At 36.9% G+C, this 22600-nt stretch overlaps 2 protein-coding genes across 3 annotated transcripts in view; one reads left to right on the top strand and one right to left on the bottom strand.

The window, feature by feature from the left end:
- The first annotated feature begins 552 nt into the window (after positions 1–552).
- ecrg4.L (ECRG4 augurin precursor L homeolog) lies at positions 553–10510 on the top strand. Its single transcript, NM_001085712.1, is given in 5 exon segments — positions 553–655; positions 3623–3759; positions 5485–5532; positions 7337–7494; positions 9691–10510. Coding segments are annotated over 4 exon segments (411 nt in total). The 5' UTR covers positions 553–655; positions 3623–3716; the 3' UTR covers positions 9853–10510.
- Positions 10511–11746: 1236 nt separating this feature from the next.
- uxs1.L (UDP-glucuronate decarboxylase 1 L homeolog) overlaps positions 11747–22600 on the bottom strand; it is a 38957-nt gene continuing 28103 nt past the window's right edge. For both annotated transcript variants that reach the window (XM_018247057.2, XM_018247056.2), the window contains exons 10-15: positions 21081–21200; positions 18166–18209; positions 17296–17356; positions 15319–15376; positions 13012–13115; positions 11747–12822 (exon numbers count right to left, since the gene is read on the bottom strand). In XM_018247057.2, coding sequence (XP_018102546.1) covers positions 12691–12822; positions 13012–13115; positions 15319–15376; positions 17296–17356; positions 18166–18209; positions 21081–21200 — 519 coding nt within the window. In that variant the 3' untranslated portion in view covers positions 11747–12690. The remainder of the gene's footprint in view (positions 12823–13011; positions 13116–15318; positions 15377–17295; positions 17357–18165; positions 18210–21080; positions 21201–22600) is intronic.

Here is a 22600-nt window from a genome sequence, read left to right as displayed (position 1 = left end):
AAAGTTGGCAGCTACTGACATACTGTATGGGCTGCAACAGAAAAGGTTGCCAATGAAGTCTCTGTTTCCAGTTGTGGGTTGGTGATTCTGTAAAAGTCTGCTAAATCTTACAAAGTGTTAGCAATATAAAGTATTTGAAAACATGAGGTTCCTTTTCAACGGTTTCTCTGCCTGTATATTAACAATGACAGATAACCATAGGATTGTTTGTTTCATAGATTTCAAGTTCTCTTTCACAAAGCAGCAACACCACAGTTTTGTTGTTATCATTAGTGTCTGATCAAACCTTTAGCAATGGTTAGAACCCTTCAGAGTTCTGTGACTTTGAATTTGCCATTTTTTTTACTCTCTATTCCACATCTGTTTGCAATCATTAAAACTGCAGGGATGTGCTACTTAACGATTGAGCAGAAACCTGATGCCTTTGCCTAAGGATCCCCAGCCAAAGATTTCTGAGTCTGCTATTCATTTAAAAGCATTTTTTTTTTTTAGAGTGCCTTTCCTATGACTTCACCTTCTCACAACTGCATGGATTCTGGTCTGCCCCATACTACATTCTGAAGCACTGCTTATATAAGGGTCACCTTGTCTGGTAGAGGAGCACAAGAAACATTTGTACGGACAAGCGCTGGATAAGCAAGTACTTATTTCTAAGGTACTGTAAAACGATATTTACACTGTATTTGAAGGAGATTCATTTAAGGAGACAAATTATATATATGTATATGTATATATATATATATATATATATAATTTCGAAGCAGACAGCACCTCATGTCAGGTAAGCCATTTTGTGGCTGCCCCTGTGCACGGAAAAAATTAGTGTATAATTCAATCAAGAAAAACCAGCACCAGGGGACTTCAAGTATGAAGTTTTGCATACTTGAAGTCCCCTGGTGCTGGTTTTTCTTGATTGAATTATATATATATATATATATATATATCATTCTGTTGATCAGCAGTATGACAGAAGGAGTATAGCGGAGTAAATACTTTTCCATATACTTATCAATGAATTAATCTCAGACTTCTGTCTACCGTATTGTCTGTCAATACAATTTCACTGTAAAGATGGCTTGTATTATCATCATATGTCATTTTATAACAAAATTCCCATTAATTGCATAGGACTATACATATATCAATATAGTGTCATCTAGTTTTTCGACCATATTATTATTTTAACTGGGAGGAGCAGGTTAGTGCATTGTGGAAAATTGAGTTTGTTGCATTTCTAATAGAGTGAACATCATTCTCTGCTGTCCTTCCCTCGGTTAGATAAGTATGCAGAAATTGTACTGTTGTGGAAAAGCAATCACCATCTGAATCTAGAGAAGCACATTTTCTACTGGGATAAAACAATGATATGCTGCTATGGGAATTCTAATTGCTATAGGTGTGTGTGCTGATGGCTTTTTACTGGCACAACTGTGAGCCACGGAATACAGCGCCAGATAAAAGGCAGCAGTTTACTATTATTGTTGTGTTTTATTTAGTGATACATTGACTCAATAACTTTGGCTGAATACTAAATCCACCACAAAAGACTCAGCTGAATCCTAAACAAAACCCTACAGTTGCATGTTATAAACGTGTATAAAGTAAAATCCAGCATAAAAAAAACAAAATTATCTTCAGTTGTCCAGTGGTCTAGGGCACTTATATTTCAGCCAGATCTTAATCCTGCAAAAAGGCTGGGCTATGGCAGAACCTTTAAATTAACTGTGGAATCGGTACATTTGTATTTTCACTATAAGAACTCTAAGAACACGATCATCAAAATAAAACCTGTGCCTGAAAATGATATGCAGAAGGAAAAACAGACAGTTTGGAACAAAATTATAAAATTATATTTTGAAAATGTTAGTGGGGCTCATTTATCATCAATAGGCAAATTGGCCATGCACTCCCCTGCTCTGTTCATCCATTAATGAATTGGTGTTTTTAATGAAGATTTAATAAATGAAGATTTTATACAGCTTTTCACTCAGCACTTCTATCCAAAATAGAATCCAATGTATGGGCCTTTAATTTAGTGTTTGCTTCACCCACGTGACCAGAGTGGACCGTCCTGGATGTTTGGATAGAGCTCATGGTAAATTTGCCCAGTATTGATAAAGGACCGCCGCAGTGTGTGCATAAAAAGCATGTGGCTGGGTGTCTTTGGGTTTAGCCAAACCAACAGTCTGTTATTTGTTAGGACTAACCCCCAAATGTAATAAAAGGCACTAAGTTGCATGAACAGTAACCTACAGAAACCAATAAGATGTTTGCTTTTAAACATGTGACTAGTAAATGCTACCTGCCTATTGGTTACTATGAGTAAAGCACTGCGTATCTTGACAGCGCTATATAAATAAATGATGATGAGTTACTGCTTCTGGACAAACTTTGTGCCTTTTATTACATATGGGGGGTTGGCTACAGGTTTGTTCTATTGGTGCCTTCTTTATGGCTGGTAAAAAATGCATAAAAATAAAGAAATGCAACAGTAAAATGGTCTAAAAATCCAATTTTACTAAAATTTCAACCTACTGAAGTTGTGCGCTTCATATATTTGGATAATGTTAGTGTTGGATGCCGTACTTCTCCTCTGGGACCTGGACGTAATGTCAGTAGACTGATAAAACAGCATAGGTAAATAAAACATCTGCTTTAGCTGAGTTGGCACAGGGTTACCCATGTATCTGATTAAACGGCTGGGAGGATTTAACACGCCAGGCAATGTAGATTTAGAAACACACAGCCTTTTAAGCGTTTCACATAAGCACACACTACAGGGTATATTTATCAAAGAGTGAAGTTAGAGATCACCACAGTCCTGTAGTGTGAAATTCCGCCACTCTCCATTCATTTCTATGGGATTTTTAAAAGCGTATTTATCAATGGGTGAAAGTTTATCCTTTGATAAATACGCCTTTCAAAATCTGATAGAAATGAATGCAGAGTGGAGGAATTTCACGCTAGAGGACTGTGGTGATCTCTAACGTCACTCTTTGATAAACTGTTATTTAGGCAAAAGTCAGAGGATATCATTTTAACATGGCGCAAATTTTGAAACATGCTACACGATGTTAACCCATATTATCATATCAGCTCCAAATGTACTTCACACAGATTCTTTACAAATAATAAAGTCACACATACCAGTTTGTGATTACAATCTTGCAACCCACCTGCAGATAAATGGGCACTTTTATCAAATTACCACAGCTCATTCTGTTTCATATAGACAAATGAAATTAGTGAAGGCAAAAAAATACACGTACATACAAAGAACATCTGACATAATACATGTTGGAAGAACACAACATTCTAGCAAACGCAGAAACGTCCATGCTGATGATCAGTACCCACATCACTTGGCAGTGTTAAGACTGGCACATAAATGAACCATCACAGAAGATTCCAAGAGAAACAAACCAGTGTCAGTTATGTGCTTCCTCCAGGGTGCCATATTTACCAGCCATGTTGGATATAAAGGCTGCTCTTAGAATTTATTTTGACATAAACTTGAAAAGGTCATTGAGTACAGGGACACCCATTACTCCCAGCTACATCACAGTTTTTTGCCTATAAGAATATAAACAAGTTTTCTCTCTGTATGAATCGTATGCTGCAGATATTCACGGGGAAGAAGGGAGATGAAAATGGTTCTACGCGGTGAAAAAGGCAACCATGTGCCTTTATTCTCTCTCAGACGCTGTGGCCTCACTATGGTGGTTCTGCTTTTCCTTCTTGTAATATTGCTATGTCCCGGTAAGTAGCAAGCTTTCCAATCCCTTGGCTTACTATGCAATCGTAAGCAAAAACAAATGTGGTATACTCATGAAAAAAATAGAAGCAGATTTATCAAAGACTGAATTGGTTTTAATAATTTCTTTATGTATTTCCGCTTTCCCAACAGGCTGGTCCACTGTTATTGGGCCACATTCAATAGGCAATCATGGAGTGATCCACTAGGTTCCTAATTACCCACTGCATTAAGTGGTTTTAAATGGAAATTCTGCAGTGGGTTAAAATGGTTAACCAGTTGATTGATTCTAAAAGGCTAAATGCATCAAAATTAAAATAAAAGTATTTAAAGGATAAATAAACCTTTATAAAAACAATGTAAAATTGTTCACAGTGCTTTTTTTTAGCAATGTACATTTTTTTTTTTTACGTTGCACAGCTGTGTTTATTAATTGTCAACAGAATGAATTTTGTAATAACAGTGCTACCTGCTGGTCAGTTCCTGTCCAAAAAGAAATCCATTTAAAAGGTTAAGCTAACAGTGTCACCTGCTAGTCAGAGATATACCATCAGAAGGAAAAAAAGAGAAGAGTTCTGATGTTGCTCTGCTCAGGAAAGAGATCCGAAGCCTTAGATGCCAAGTAAAGCAACAATAGAACACTTCTCTGTTTTCCTTTAAAGGTATATCTCTTTGAATGTACCGTTACAGGAACGGTTTACTTATCCTTTATATACTTTTTTAATGCGTCTATTTTAATATATTTTGAAAAAAAAAAAAAATGTAGTTCATGCCATATGAATATACACACAGGTCTGTCTGTAGAACATATCTACATGCATTGCTTTATGATTTTGCAGCTCTACATGATGGCTCAAGCCACTCTACCCAACCATGCATAATGGTTGCCGCCCCATCTTGTCTCACTGAACTTTTTATGATCTGTTTGCATGTAAAACATACTTCTCTAGTTTCTTGTAAATAACTAAAAAGTGTCCAGACATTCTGCATTATTGAGTGCAATTATTGCAGATGACCATGACCCTGTGTAAGCTTGATCTTGAAACTCAGAAGTCTCCTCTGAGGCTACATAAACAGAAGGTAAAACGGCCTGATCTATTGAATGGAGACAAGCGCACATACAGATTTAGGGCATAACAAATAGGCCAACATGGACAAATCTGCAAGAAACATTGCAATTGTTGCAAAAGCATTCAAAACAATGTAATTGTAGTTTTGCATGTATCTTGATTATATTACAGCATTGATCACTGTACTATATAAGCATACAAAAGTCAGTTATAGGTTTATACCGTATATACTCGAGTATAAGCCGTCCCGAGTATAAGCCGAGGTACCTAATTTTACCTCCAAAAACTGGGAAAGCTTATTGACTCGAGTATAAGCCGAGGGTGAGAAATGCAGCAGCTTCTGGTAAGTTTCAATCTTGTTTTTGGATGACTATTCTTAGGCGCCGGCGAATATTCTTAGGCGCCGGCGAATATTCTTAGGCGCCGGCTACTATTCTAAGGCGCCGGCGAATATTCTAACGCGCCGGCGAATAATCTTAGGCTCCGGCGAATATTCTTAGGCGCCGGCGACTGTTTTTGCGATTGACCCGAGTATAAGCCGAGGTAGAGTTTTTCAGCATATTTTGCGGGGCTGAAAAACTCGGCTTATACTCGAGTATATACGGTACATTAAAAAAATAAAACCTTTGATCCATCTATTTTTTTTTGTTTTTTTTACAGACAGTACAAATGGAAACAAACTTAGGAAGATGCTGCAGAAGAGAGAAGGTTTGTTTAATAGAGCCTTCTTTACTGTTATGTGTTACACTGCATGACATGGCAGCGCCCTTTCTTTTCTATCCTGCCTGAACCCACGCATTGCAACAGTAGAAATGATGGACTTATACTGACCCATTTATTTTACCACCCTCATTTGTGGTGAGCTAACTTATTTTAATATACAATAAATTATACTAAATGTCACACTCTTTATAATACCAGCTTTGGTCTATGTGAGTGGTTCATACCTTCACAACTCAATGGGGCAGATTCACTAAAGAGCGAAGTGGCCGTCGCTAGCGTTCAGGCGTAGAGGACAATTTGCTAGCAAACAAAAACGCCACTAGTGTTCGTTCGCACCTTACCTCTGGCAAAGGGTCGTTACTCTGCAAATTCACGAAGATGCAAATTTTAATGAACATTACCTCTTTCGCCAGAGTTTACTTCACCACCTCAGACCAGGCGAACTAAAACGCTGGCGACTTTTACTTTTTTTTATAGCGGGATTGACTTCAAAAGTCTGAACTATTAAAGATTTATGTGTGAACATAAAACTAATTTGAGGGGCAAGCCACATTTATTTAAGGGTGGGCTCATGTCTAGGGCATTATAGCTCATTGGACATGTGTTTGAAAAAGTGGCCACTTCAAGCATTTGCACCAACATTACTAATAAAGACGTCCATACGACTTTTAAGTACCTGCCCTATTAAATTAACCTAAGAGTAAGAGTGCTACCGAAGTTTCTATAGGCAGAAATAAACAATATCGAAAATTTGTTATGATATGCTTGCACAGCCAATGTAACGCTAGCAAAAAAATCACCAGTGTTTCGCTGCTGAGATGCTACTTCGCATTTTAGTGAATTAGCGTAGTGGTAACGAATTTGCACCTGGCTGGAGTGTGGCGAAGTGGTCACTGGCAAAAATTTGCATTTTAGTGAATTTGCCCAATGAGTTTTGGATAACGTGCATAAACAAGTTCAATGGAATAATTGCGATTGGTTATGGATTAGGAAAAGAAGTGAGATATATTTTCAATATCCAGTTGTACTGCCACCAGTATTAAAACCGATAAGCATGTTATTATTTAATGGCTGTTTTCCTGTAGGCTCGCAGTTCAAGTGGTGTCACATACTATTAATTACTGCAGACTTACATCACACAATAAAGACTGCCTTTTATAAAAAAGTCACTAAACATAACATCTGGATCACAGCTAAATGAGGATTAGACATTCCAAAGGTGAAGACTGCACACTCATAAACATAGGCCCTAATCCTTTCGATTTGTATGATTTTGCCCGATGAAGACGGTCGAAATGCGTAGGGCCTATGTTTGTGGAGCTTTTGGATGTTTTGGATTATTTCATGGAATAAATTTATTTTTTCAATTTCTGAGTGTCTTCACCTTTGGAACATTCCTTACCCTTGGTGACTCTATTGAGGAATCCGGTAAGTACTGCACCTCACTTTTGTTAAATTGGGTGAGTGCTGTCTGACTTTGTTGTTTTTAAATGATGATTAGACCACTTAGTGGCCTCTTTAGATATGTTGGGAAAGCCCACAATCCACTACATTATAACACTATTCCACTATATGTAGGAAAACAAAGTTTCTGATAAAATTGACACGATAAAGAGCTACCAACCTTATAGAGTGCTGATTGTAAATAAACATTTGTCTTTCCTCGGAGGAATCACCACTTATTTAGATGATAATGCATTCCATAGTCCAGGGAATTAATAAAAAAAAAAAAGAATTGTTTTGAACTTGAAGCAATTGATGATATTTCTTTCCCTTGGGTTTGTTGCAGCTGTGGAGCCATCTAAACCCATTGTTTCAGTGAAAGAAAGCAAAGCTAATGAGTTCTTGAATTCTCTAAAGAGGCCAAAACGTCAACTTTGGGATAGGACTCGACCTGAAGTGCAGCAGTGGTACCAACAATTTCTCTACATGGGTTTTGATGAAGCAGTAAGTTTTGGGGTTGTTTTTTTGGAGTTGGCTGGGGCAAATGGGTAAAGATTTAAATACCAGGATTTGGTGTGTCTCTAATAATCACTTAGACCTCAGGCTGATGCTCCTCTTTGCTGAACAATGCACTGGCCCTCAGCACCTTCTATGAGACCACAATCTTTGGTCAGTTTACACTGGGCCAGTGCGGTTTTCATTAAAGAGGATCGCCAGCTCGAGTCCAAAGCTACCAAATATATTCATTGCCAAACAAATTGTTAGTATTAGACAATTATGTATCAACATAATTGCATTTCTTGTGCTCAGTAACGGCAAAGCAAATGAAAGGTTACATGTTCACTGTAAATCTGGCACAATGTCCATGTTATTTCCTTGACCGTCTCTAGTGTAGTGTAGTGAACAGAGAAACTGTAAGGCCCTTCTGAACATTGTCCTCATGAATGTTCACTTGGCCAGCCACCAGACTAGCCTGTAAGACACATCCAATCACTCACCCCATTCCGAATGTATGATTGACATAATGGAACATATACATAATGGCATATTGAAGCATTTATAAAGATCTGATCATTTAGTGAGGTCACAGATCTGGCAATTAGGACAATGATCAAACCATAAGAGGGGCTATGCAGATTTTTACAAACTGGCCAAATATCGGTATTTGGTAATTTAGGGCAATAATCTAGGTCTGGAGAGGCGAGTCATCAACCAAAATAAACAAATTTAGAGATAGTGTTTAACGGAAATTACCCAACTAAGCTTTAAAGTTGGCTTTCAATGCCATAACTGAGCCTACAGCAAACTCATTAAAGCCAGATCAATCACATGTATAGTATAAATTGTTGTTGTTGTTTACATATTCTGATACTACAGTATAAAGAAATTTACCAGATCAATTGAAAAATGGCACTCTTCAAATAAATGCAAGTTGCAGGCTGCATGGATTACATCAAAACAAGATGTGATTTTGTTTATTGTCTGAAATATGCAATAATTCAAGCTTTTCAGTAAGGGTGTGGGCACACAGGCTGAAGGCTCAGCTGCTGCTCCCAGCCCGTGTATTTTTGTAGGATGAGAGATGCGATTGAGTTGAATTGTTTCTGCTTGCACATGCTCACACGCAGCAGAGGTTGGGCAAAGGCATATGGTTTCTGGCAGACTGTTACTCTACTATAATATGTGTGAGCATGCGCAAGCAGAAGCTATTCAAATCAATGAAGATGTGCCATGGAGTGGATCTGCTTCTCTCAGCTGTCAAAATATTCAGTCTGAGAGCATCGGAGCCTTTAGACCCTGAGCCCACAGCCTAAAAAGAACCACTTGTGATTAAAACGTGGCATGAAGAGATTTAATTTCTTCTCAAAAGCTTGCATTCTTACACAAATCAGTTAGACAATAAACATGATACCACAATTTTTTTTTTCTTTTAACAGGGTTGTTTACCTTCCAAAACTTTTTCAGTTCAGTTGTTTTCAGATAGTTCAGAAATAGATTTTTTCCAATTACTTTCTATGTGTGACTGCTTTTTGAATATATAAGTGTAAAGTGTCATTTACACTGCCTTCTTATGTCTTTCTATACATTCGTTATCTTTGCCCCTGCTGAGCAAAATCCCTGAGTTTCATTAAAGGCAACTGTTGGAATTGATACAATAGTTGTGAATACTCCAGAGATACTGCTGAGAAATGTATCACCTAGGGTTGCCACCTTTTCTGGAAAAAAATACCAGCCTTCCTATATATTTATCTTTTTTCCCTATTAATAACATTGAGATCAACCATCATTTTTACCGGCCAGGACGGTACAATACCGGCCAGGTGGCAACCCTAGTAGCAATTAATGTAGGAAATTGTAACAGTTCACAATCTGCAGCTGGATCCCTGAGCTGCCAGACTGAAAGCCCAGAGACAAGGACATTAAACTTTAAACTTAGATTTTGGGAAAGAGGTAAAAAATAAAAAATGTAAAGTAATAGAAAAATGCCTGTTTCTGGTGAACAATCTAAAAACAACTGAACTGAAAAAAGAGTTTCTAAGATGAACCCCTTTAAACTATGGCTAACAAAGTACAACACCACTACTTACATCAAAACAGAAACGCCTAAGTGCATTTAAATTTACTTTTCTAGGAGTGTCAGCGGTTTCTTGTATGGTCTGGTAACACAAGTCTAAAAAGCATGTTATTTTCACTTTACAGAAATATGAAGATGATATGTCTTACTGGAAGAATCAGGGACGTGGAGGCAGTGAATACTATGGAGGCTTCCACCAGCATCACTATGATGAAGATGCTGCTATTGGGCCACGCAACCCATATACTTACAGGCATGGAGCTGGAGTCAACTATGATGATTATTAGATCCAGAATAGACTATTATCCCCCCCCCAAAAAAAATGCTTTGTGACAAAAAAATAATTAACATTGTGCATTGCATTATAAAATGTCCCATACTGGCATCTTACAGTGATAATAAAGGAAAAAGACTTTTGAATATATAAAGGATTGGCATCTACCAGGGCAATTGGAATTACACCCGCTTCACAATTTCAAAGTTTGTCCTTATATGAAATGGCTAATAAAAACACAAATATACAGTATAGTATATAAATACACAAGAGCTAAGACTATCCTTATAAAATGTGCTTAGTGATGTCATTGTTATAATAGGAGCTTAGTGAGGTCATTTCGGTCACATGACTATCTGAAACTTGTGTATTATAATAAATAAATTTTCCATGTTGAAAAATAGGAGGATATTAGAATTCACCACGGAGTTCCATGACATGTATAAAAGCATTTGGTCTTTGGCCTTGTGCTTTTATATGGTCATGGAACTCCTCGGTAACTTATATTTTACATGAGGGGGTACTTTATTCACTATATAATAAAATCGACAACAGCCATGAATATTCTGTAAAGTATATCCTTATAATCTGTTCTTAGTGATGTTATTCCTGTCACGTGACTCACTTAAACTTGAGTATTTAAATAAATTAAGTACCACCTGCTGAAAAAATATGAGGATATTAGAAGTCAACATAGGTCTGCGGCCTCCTGCATTAATACGGCCAAAAAACTCTTTAATACACACACACAAAGCAAGACTTAATTTGCCATTGCAGCAAGCAGTTTTATTATAGGTTACGTCTAATTTGTCTAATCACACTGTCTAACAACCTCCTCCTTCAACAATATAATTAGTTTTTCTGTAGGCAAAAGGAATGCTAATAGCACGTTGAACCTCCCTGTGTCTGTAAGCAAGTGCTGGAAAAAAATCAATCCTTTGCCAATGTTTTCTGGCTTGTTTTCACAATAACATGAGAATGACTTTATGAGGAGCTGGAGCCTTACCTACAGCCACCAACACATTTTCATGGTGCCTTGAGCAGGTCCAGAATGCACTACGTTTTGTGTCATGGAATTATATGAAGTTTCCCAGAAAAAGGAATGACTAGAATACTGTAAAAGGAGACTTCTGCTCGGTCAGTGGCATCCTGAATGTCTTAGGTGCTATAGATTCACTGAAAATGAATGAAAAAAAAAAAAAGAAAAGTGAACTTTTAGTGAATCGATCATTAATTCTAAAAATATCAGAAGTGATTTAATTTTTAAGGCATACTATAAACAACACTCACTTTTTCGACCTTTTGTGAATATGCCCCTAAGTTACTGAGCAAGCTTGAAGATTTTATCTCACAAGAAATAATGGCATTCCACTGCTCAGGCCTGTAGGACATTTTCTGCCGGAAACAAAACAAAAAAAGGAAGAAATGCTTTAATAAATAAGCATCATGGTTAAAAAAAATCTAGAATGTCAGGAAAAGGTTAGTAAATGTAATAAAGTTGGAACTGCTCAGAAAATGTCAGGAAAATGCCAGGGATCCCAAATCAACCGTTTATAAATTTAGCCCTTTATCCTACTATGTACACAGAGGTCTTCATTTGCAGGAGGGCAAAGAAACACAGTTAGAATAACTAGAAAGCTACTGACCTTGCTTCCTTGGTGTTTTTGTTCAATATCTGATGATATACGGAGAATGTATATGAGTGAGGGCAGACACAGCAGATAAAAATTTAATTTAGACTATACATATTTCTGCAGTGTGTCAGCACATAAAACCATTTGCTGATTATCTAAGTGAACATTATCAAACTGAATGCATTGCATCTTAAATTTTCCTTCAGTGAAAGAACATCTGTATGAGAAAGAGAGAAAGTAATTGCTAGAAAAATGATCAGGTCAGATCACATATCACATTTCAGTATTTTATTAAAATAGCATATTCAACCACCAGAAACTGATAATACTTTATTCTTTTATCCAAGAGTACACGATAACACAATAGTGATTCAAAATATTCTTATTTATAGCAACTCACTTTCGAAAATTCAAATGTACAGCTAGATGAAACCATAAAAGGAAAAGTTTTTAAAGGATTTAAGAAAATGTCTTTTTTTAGCTGCATCAGTAGCCTGCAGCTTTCTAGCCTCCTAAAAATCCCAAGATCCCCGTGAATGCTGTGGAGAGACATTGGGAGAGCTAGTCAAGCAACAGTTGGTAAGCCACAAAAGTAGCAGACCCCTATCTTCAACTTAAATCTCCAGACCTCTTACCCCTCATCACTGAAGAGGTTAAAACTAGGCAGGCTGATATGCCAGTGAAATACACCTGACAATACCTGTACTTTATATGCATAGAACATCTGACTTAATGAGTACAAAGAACTTCTTTAAACATATATAAATAAAAATTTAATTATCCCGTTTACATTTATCTTCAGCTTCAAAAAGAAACCAGTAATTGCAGCCCTTTTCACCCCATGGAAAGGTTCTGAATAGGACCGTGTGCTAAGGCTTTGCAGACCCCAGCAACAGAGAAAGGTTGTCACTGTCCTAGGACCATGGCAAAAAAAAAGTCACAGCAAGGATATAAAACTCAGACTCCCAGGTTATTTCCTACACCAATGTACATATAAAGATGGGTTTAAAAAGTGCAAGGCAAGGTTTGCAGTTCTCATTTTTAGTTTTTAGGCACATCCATTCGTTTAAAGCAAGCTTCAGGGTAAGTTCCAGTTTTAATCTTCATGACACCTCTCGCAAGTCTTTTTTTTTTTAATTTTTTTTTTGTTTGATGAACCCTAAGCAGGGGTAGGAACAATTTTTACATCCAGTAGAGATCCATCCATAATTGAGCGTTCAGTTGAGTCGCAGTCTCCCTTTTTTTACTCTCGCCGGCTTCGGCTTGGGGATGTATTGATTGTTTGCTTGATGTTCAAGCTCCTTTCTAAAGTAATGGATAGTTTTGTTTAAGCCTTCCTCAAGTGGGACCTGTGAGGGAAAGCAGTAGAAATGAACTAGAATAGCTTCTTACTGGATGCAGAATCTGATCAGCGGTTTTCATGACTAAGAATTGTATATTGGTCTAAAGGACAAAGATACCTGCAGTTTGTGTTGGTACAAAGCTTATATGTTACAACCAACACACCACTTTGGTTAATATATCAGAAATCAACATACCACAGGTTCCCATCCAAGTAACAGCTTGGCCTTTCGGATATCAGGTTTTCGCCTTTGAGGGTCATCTTGAGCTTCTGATAGAAAACTGATCTCACCTCCACTACCTGCGAAAAAAGATTTCATGTCTTAACATAGCTACTATTCAAACAAATTACACCAGTATTCTTTGTACTGCCACCTAAGCACTGTATAGAGGCTGCTTGGGTGACACGGCTTCCCCTTGCAAACAAAATGTCCCGTCTTTTATTATCACTTCTTCTCTGAAACTGCATCAGGTCTTTCTACACTGCCATCTAACCCTTTGTAATATAGCACCAGCTTTTCTCCCATTGTCACATGTGAAATATAATGACTTCAGTTTTCTAAAATATGGAACAATGTTCGATGTCTGCCAAGAGCCCTTGCTGTATAATAGACTAGATGGTTTTGTTCCAATGCCACTATAGTTCTGCAAAATGAACAATCCAATCTCCCACTGCTGCAGCCTCTCTGACATAGTGTCACATCTGCTGGTATTCTTTTTGTAAAATAAAGCCAGCTCACATCTGTAAAAGCTTTAGTTCTTCTCCCAGTGTACTGGTAATATTATATTGGTTCTTCCCAAGCTGTCATTCCACTGACTGTTTTATTATTGGTAACACCTTGATGTATTTTATGCATTCATAACATTTACCTTCTATGCTTTAAGCAGCAGGTTTCCCTGTTGTAGTGCTCAGTGTGCCAGTAGCCTTATGCTTACTTAAAGGAGAAATCAACCTGTGGGGAAAAAACCCCGAATCCCCCACCCCAGGTAGCCCTCCCCCTCAGGGGAGATGCCCCATACTTAGCCCTCTGCGCATTTTCTTCCTGCGAAGTTCCACGCATCCATCTTCCGGCAATTTCTGTGTAATTCTGCGCATGCTCAGTTGTTGCATACCGGCAAACTGCTCCAACTGCGCATTCGCAGAAATACCGATCTCTCAGTCAGTTGTATATGGAAGATGGACGCGTGGAACTTCGCTGGAAGAATCTGCGCTGAGGGGTAAGTATGGAGTGTGGGGCATTTCCTCGGGGGGGGGGGGGGGTAGGTAGCCTGGGGGGAGGAGGGAGGGCTACCTGGGGTGGGGGGTAGGGTTTTTGCCCCCACAGGTTGATTTCTCCTTTAAAGTTAGTTTCCCCTGGACCTTTTGTACACATAAGACCTTATCTGAAATACTGCTCACTGTCCTGACTTTTATAGTTGAATAATCAAATTATTGCCTAAACAAGCAAGTTGTTTTGCCAAATACATATTGCTATGTGAAACATCATATGACAAAGCCTTGATATTAACATTTACCTTTTCGATAAAGATGTTGTTTTTGCTAGTTAACTTTAACACAGCAGATAGATCAAGCATTCACGTAGGTGTTACCATAGCTATACCTAAATATATAATATGTAATTTACAAAATGTAAGCATTTCATGTCTTAGCAAATGCTTATGAGTGAAGCCAGACAAGTGTTTAAATGATTTTCTGGATAGTTTGGCCACCAGTATGAACTACTGCTATACTATACTACTAATATAATAGTCAATAGAATAGAAAAAGTTAGTCTGATGGGGGGGGGGTGCGTTTTCAATGGATGGAAGGGAACAGAAAAGCATACGGATTAAAGCATTTAGAAATGTATGCAGAACATACTGACATGGGTTATTCTGCTTAATCCTCTAGTTTCGCATTTATTACATCTATGAGAGCAAGTTTTGAATTTTTTTATTTTTTATAAACTTGCTCCCATACATGTAATAAATGCAGAAATAGAGAATTAAGCAGAACAACCTATGTCAATATGTTCCACATACATTTCTAAATGCTTGATTTAGTATGCTTTCATCTTCCTTTCCAACCATTGAAAACACCCTCACCAACATTCTATTGGCAAGGCAAATATTCATACAATTACAGAAACATCACTTGGGATAACGTTAGTCACAAGAAAAGGACAAAACAAAACATAACATACTTTGGACTCAATTTACAAAGCTGCCTTTTATTATTTGAAATTACCTGTAGTTTTTAAACACAACCACCCAGATGGGGCTTTTCTGACTAAAGTCAGAAAAACCAGTTTTGAGTGCATTATAATACACTGTTACTTGATTCTGCTAAAAATTGTGTGCTTGCTTCAGAAATACTAATACATTGTCCAGTAAATGCTTCCTGCTGAATGGGGACATGTAATTAAATGCACTAAGACATACTAGATGAAAGTTACTAGAAGCTTTAACATGTACAGATTTCGTAAAAGAAGTGTTTTCAATAAACAGTTGACATTGTGACTCACCAACAAGCTGCTTAATTAATCTGGCAAACTGTAGGATTGAGTGTTCTTGTGGGTTCCCCTGGAAAAAAAACCACAATCGCTATTGAAAGCAGCATTTGTTTGCGGTTCACTTGCACTTTAAGCTGGTCAAACAAAGGCAGAAAGAAGCAATGTCTCAGAAGCTTGTATTAAGGTGGCCATAGATGTAACAATTACGATCTTTCGTTCGTTTCAATCCACACGTGTAAAGCTAAATCGTCAGATATACAGGTAGAAACAATAGAATTCTACCTGTATCTGGCGATTCAACACTAACAATGGCCGATGTTTAGTTTTCCAATCTATATGGATGCTTAGTTGCTTTCAAAGGCACTCAATCAAAATTTTCAGCCCGATCGACCGATATCCAAGTCTTCAGCCGATATCGGTTGGCTCTTTTCCTAACATACATGCACCGAATATCGTACCAAAATTTTTTTGTACGATATCTGTGTGTCAGTGGCCACCTTTAGTCTTGACAGTTTGTCCAACCAATATCTGTCTGAAATTCAGGAAGTAATTTTGAAAATGTATAACAACTTTCTCCTATTCTCACTAGGGGTCAGACTCACATGAGCCACTGACTTCATCCACTCTTCTGACTGTAAGCCTTATTGTATTCACCCTCACAAGAAGCATATATAGTATGCTACATCAGTTCTTTTCCCAATCTATATGGAAACTGTATATTACATGTACTACATGTATCAATTATGGCCAGGTACGGAGTGAGAGTAGGGACATGCAAGTCTGTCATACATACTCGGCTACTTTAAAGGAAGATTATACCTTCAGAACAATAATCAACAAACAGATAGTTTCCCTAATAAATAAGTGACCTAGCAAAGAAATATTTCCCTTTTACCTTACGTCAACATTTTATGATGTTCCGAGTGTTACTCATCGGTCAACTGAAAGCAAATACAGGCTCTAACCATAACAGGATAAAGTGTGGGAATGAAAGACACATATTTGACCATTTATTGGCTAATGTAACATAGAATGCAAGTGATCTTTTCTCTTTAGAAAAAAAAAAAGAGAGGCCATCCCTTTAGACTTCAGAAACAGAAGTTTTACTTGAAGCAGTGTAAGTGGTTCTTCACAGTGAGGTTGCGGAATGCCCTGCTGGGTGATGTTTGATGGAAGATTCTATTGAAGAGGTTGTTCGCCTTTAAGTTAGCTTTTAGTATGATGTAGAGAGTGATATTCTAAGACAATTTGCAATTGTTCCTCCCACCTTTTTTTTTTTTATAATTTGTTTTATAGTAATTTAACTTTTTATCTAGCAGCTGTGCAGTTTGCAATTTCAACAATATGGTTGCTGGGGATCAAATTACCCTATCAACCATGCATTGATTTGAATAAGAGGCTGGACTATGAATAAGAGAGGGCCTGAATTGAAAGATGAACAATAAAGAGTAGCAATAACAAGACATTAGTAGCCGTACAGAGAAATAGTTTTTTTTTAGATGGGTCAGTGACCCCCATTTGAAAATCAGAAAGAGTTAGAAGATGGCAAATGATTCAAAAACTATATATATAAAAAAAGAATTAATGAATAACAATTGAAAAGTTGCTTAGAAATGGCCATTCTATAACATGCTAAGGGTTAACTTAAAGGTGTATCACCTCTTTAATAAATTTGAGAGTAGCTTGAATGACTTCTTAAACAAGGGGTTGAACTTGATGGACTTTGTACAATATTTTTATAGATGTTTGCACTATTCCAGGGTAAAGTTTCCCATGGAATGTAAACCAACCATACCTTACAGCAGCCATTCCATTCCAAATAGTAACAAACCTTTAGCTCCAATCATACAATCCTGAACTACAGTCTGCACTCTTGACTAAAAATCTGAAATTTCATGACAGCCTGGGTGAAACATTAAACTATATATCTTGTTTGTCAAGTCTGTCTCATTGTAATCAGTTCATGAAAGAGCAAGAATAAAAACTCACCAAATTCACAGGGCTGCTGACATTGCTGTTCATTAAAGCTACAAGGCCATTTACTAAGTCACTGGGAAAAAAAGGAATAATTTCATTCACAAACAATTTTTTCAAAAGCAGTTAATCAAATGTATGTTAAGGTAGATAATGGCAACGGGCTAATACAAAATAGAGCTATCATTTAGCTGTGATGATGCTACATGGTTAATCATGCTCTGAGATCCAGATTTGTGGCAGTTTCAAGACAGATAAAATAAAGTGTAGCTATCATAGATAACAGTGGTCAGTTCTAGGAGTTGGAGAAAATACAGGTGTTTTGTCACAAAGAATTGTTTGTACCGTCACACAGCAAATAGTAGCCAGAGCCTGGAAGTCTGTCATAGTTAAGCTAAAGGAAGAACCCCCTTTATACTCACTTTCTGCATCCACGGGACAGTGCACCAAATATTTTAATGACACAGGTAAATCCTTATATATTTCTTATAAAGTTCCAGGAGAATTTCTTAAAATTCATATTGTGATATTTCTCAGAGTATTCAATTCTTGCCACTAGAGACTGTTGCTTGTGCAATATAAATTGTGGAGTATTGGTTTTAGGGCAGCTGTTATCAAAAAATATTATCCCCAACCCAAGGTGCTGGCTAATAGAGCGGGTAACAGCAGCTTTTATTTTTTTATTTTTTAAATACCCCCAACCGGGGCTCTATTAGCCAGCACCTTTGGTTGGGGATAATATTTTTTGGCAACAGTTGCCCTTTAAAAGAAATATTCATGAAACATTGACATTTTCAACAGCAATGTTGCAGAATGCCCTGAAATGTTGCTTTGGGGCATTAGATTTCGCTATACAGCAAGAAACACGAAGCTGAAAATACTGACCTGACATACTGAAAGGCTCTTGTTTGTTCTCCTGAACCATAGACCTAAATGAAGAAGAAAGCTAAAACTCAAAATGCAAAATATCCAATATGCAAGCTATAGGCATGTAACCAAATGGCCAACATGTTGCTAAACGGAATATAGTACATTTCTATAGTGATATGATAGAAAGGAAGGAGTTGCAAGTGACTGGTGACGACAGTAGGGAATGAATGGGTGCCAACATAACTTGGCCTAGTACTTGTGCTGTGTGGAGTGTCTTGCAGCAGATCAGTAACGGAATGAGTAAATCTTTAAAAAGGAATTGAAAAAGTTTATTAAAACATTTAGAATGGGTGTTTCTTCTTTGAGCGCAATAAATAGGGCTAAGCTGCCTATAGTTTTAATCACAAAAATATCTATAAAATGTGTTATTTCATAAGCTAAACATAACAAATAGGAAAACTAAAGCAACTTACAGATGTGGTCCTATAATCTAATTATCTACCCCCAACAAGGTCCAAACATTGAGAAGCTTCAGTTTCCCTATTTGCACAAGAAATAACCAAAATGATTAAAACCATAGACAAGAATTATATTCAGATATAACAATCTTTCATCAGGTAATTTAGGTAAGAAATCTTTGCAAGGCAAAGACAAAAAAGCAGAGATATAACAGACAATATTAGATCCATAAATTCATTTATACAATCTTTTGCACCAGGAGGACACTGTATGTTTAACAGAGGTCATAGGCTGCTACTATATTACACAACCTGGTAGAATATGAACTTTTAGCTTGAAAATTTTCTAGCAGACTTAATTTATGAATGTTTTTTTCCTGAACTTGCGGACATAATTAAACTCAAATGACACCTAGTGGGAGCTTTAGAAAACTGTTGCTGCCCCAAGGATCATTTAGTTAGCTACTGGCATATCAGCAGATGGTGCTAAAGATAAGCTGTCAAAATCTCACATTTTCCTTTTATTCAGCTATACTCAGTCCAAGCAAAAAGTGGACAAACTGGTTATATTTACCAGAAGTGGGTACATTTTTAATGACATTGCATAGCACTAACAAAGAACAAAAACAAAAGTACAAATAAAAAACAAAAACACTACTTTGGTCTTGTGTTATTGTAAAACAAATCCCTGATGAATCTGATAAAATTTGTCTGTTACATGTTCAGGACATATAAGTAGTTCATTGTGTTACCAGCTATAGGCAGGAGATCCCAGTGGTGGCCAATAAAAGGGAAGCAAAGTTTCGAAGTTTTAACCTTGAAAGCAGCAAGTAAGTTGCAGGTAAATCATAGTCCCTGTGTAAAATGTATAATGAAGTAATTGAATTCTTAATGAATCAGATGCAAGTAAGTTTTGGTGGACTGGCCAGACCAGGGATGATTTTTATGTAGTTGGCAAAAACAATCCCTGTTTTTGTCTAAAGGGTAAGGCATTTTTAGTATCTGAAGACACAAAATGACTCAATGTCCTTAATACATTGATAATGGGTTGAGAGCAGGAAATTGTGAAAACTTTATAAAACCCTGATTTCTTTGCATATCCTGTACAGGTATGGGACCTGTTATCCAGAAACCGTTATCAAGTAAACTCAGAATTAAGGAATGCCATCTCCCATATTCTATCCAAATAATCCTACTTTTAAAAAATGATTTCCTTTTTCTCTGCAATAAAACAGTACCTTGTAATTGACCAAAACTAAAACAATTAATTCTTATTGGAAGCAAAACCAGCCTATTGGGTTTATTAAATGGTTACATGATAATCTAGCAGATTTAAGGTATGAAGATATAAATTATTGAAAGATCGGTTATCTGGAAAACTCCAGGTTCCGAGCATTCTGGATAACAGGTCCCATACCTGAAGTGTTAAAATAGAATAAAAGACTTAAAAATGCCATTCCTGCATAATTGCGTACAAAATGCACATTCAATCTCTATAAGTATGTTTCTTAAATACAAACACCCAATATTCCTGGCAGAGAAGGTTATTAGGACAATATATATAACAATATATAACAATATATAACAATATATAACAATATATAACAATATATATATATATATATATATATATATATATATATATATATATATATATATATATATATATATATAAATACTTGATCAGTTAAACATGGATTGAGATTGTACAGTATTATACTGTTACAGTGTAAATGGTAATAGTCAGCACAGCTGACTTGAGGTGTAGGGTTTAATTCTGACATAGGAATGATCTGCAAGGAGCATTTAAGCTCTTCCTGTGTATGTGCAGGTCTTATTTTAATGTGATCAGGAACAAAGATTCACTGGGCAGGGATTAATGATATATAATCTCTATGAAAAGCTACTTAAAAAAAAAGTCACAAAAAAAGGAGTGAGAGAAGTCTGAAACTTAGGTCAGTTTATGCTATATCAAGAGTTCATACTAGTTAATTTTTTTTTGTTATCTAGAAACCCATTATCCAGAAAGCTCAGAATTACAGAAAGGCACTCTCATAGACTCCACTTTATTCATATTTTTTAAAATGATTTCCTTTTTCTCTGTAATAATAAAATGGTACCTTGTCCTTGAGCCCAACTAAGATATAATTAATTAATATTATTACTTAGGCAAAACCAGCCTACTAGGATATTTAATGTTTAAATGATTTTCTAGCAGACTTAAGGTATGAAGAGCCAAATTATGGAAAAACCGGAAAGCACCCAGGTCCCGAATATTCTGGATAACAGGTCCTATACCTGTATAGACTTGTTATAATGCCGCATTCTTTTCTAGAACAGCAAAATTTCTTGCCAATTTGAAGGGATCTAATACGGTATTCTGTAAATAAATAATACTCTCCAAATTTAAGTCATTATATTTCTGTTTAAATTTTTGTTTAATTCTCAGTCTCTTGCACAGAAGATACTTACCGTTAGTTGTTCTCCCTGGAGTGCTTGCAGAATAAAGTTGCTGACAACTCTGCCATCATTCATATGCATGCGAGGGCCAAAGGTATTAAATATTCGAGCCACTCTAACCTCTACTCCTTCCTGAGAAAAGCAGGGATAAGATTACAATTAGGACAATTTTCCATTTTAGCCACAAAATATATGTTTTCACTAGATACACAGATTTTTAGATTTCGAAACCAGAGCTCTCTTGGCAAAAGATAAAGAAGAATGGTGCAGAGAAACCAGGTTTCATGGCAGATGTATTGAATCCTTAGGCGTTAGAGAGACACCAGTGATGGCCATGCGATCTGCCATTTAGTTCAATTGCACCTGTCTGTCACTGCAAACTCACTTCAGATATTGGCCATAAATGCACACTTTAGCATTTGTGGGCAGAAATGTGCACAGCGACATACGCATGTGATGAATGCATTTGGCAGGAAGCAATTTTAATATTGGGGGTTTCTCAGCCAGTAGAACAACATTCTGTAATGGATTTGCCACATCTGATGAAGTGTTATCAAACGGAGTGTAACTTGTTATGCACAAGGATGCTGGTTACGAGAGGTGGCACACTAGGCTCCCTAATTATACTTATAATATTTACTTATTAACTTATATAGACAATATAAGAGAATGGAATAAATTTGGAGCTTTAGAGTAGGGCTTTTTGCTTTAAGGAAAATCTCATGGATTATGTGTTCGGAACTCACTCTCGGCAGGAAGCTGGGAGTAAGCGCCTGTAATACCTTGCAATGCTTCATTCTCTCACTTGCAATGAAATAAGAGGCTTTTAAAGCATCCTAGTCTGAATTTCAGAACATGTTATTAGAGTTAAGCACAGGAAAATTAGCACAGGGGAAGAGTCGGTTTAAAAATGGTTCAAAGGTAAAGCAAAGGAAAGGCGAGGGAAAAAAAAATAAACAATGTCATTATTAAAAGGGTAACAGGGCATATAAACAGAGGAAAGTGGGGGAAGAGGGAGGTTAACTAACTATCATCAGCAGAAAGGAAGTGGACCATGGGGAATGTAGACAGTGTTCCATCTAGAAGCATCTTGGCTTAATATAGGTTCTAAATTGGGGGGTTGTGGAAGCACTCCTAAGGCTAAATCAAAGTATATTTAAGTATAATGGAAGTGCTACTTACAATGCACTTCCCTGGGCCCCTGTCTCATAAGTAATTCAATATAAATGCAAGTGCATGTGTTTACAAAAACAGGGGTTTTTTAGTTACAAAGTTATGATCATAAAGTTGAAAAGCCACCATACCACGTCAAGGTAAACCCCATATGGCGGTCCCTAACTTGTTTATTCTCAGGTCATAATATAAAAAGACAATTCTCTGCATAATAGCATTACCTGTATTCAGTGTTTGTGGAACATTGGTTTCACTCTGGAGCCTAGATCCTCCCCCGCCAGTTAAGGCTTTTAAGAGAGAGAGATTGCCCAAACCAACGCCCATATTTAAAAGCATAGGACCACCATTAGTATATAGGG

Source organism: Xenopus laevis, chromosome 2L (genome assembly GCF_017654675.1).
Source record: "Xenopus laevis strain J_2021 chromosome 2L, Xenopus_laevis_v10.1, whole genome shotgun sequence".
NCBI lineage: Eukaryota > Metazoa > Chordata > Amphibia > Anura > Pipidae > Xenopus > Xenopus laevis.
The sequence above is the reverse complement of the archived record's forward strand: the minus strand, read 5'-3'. Positions and strand labels throughout refer to the sequence as shown.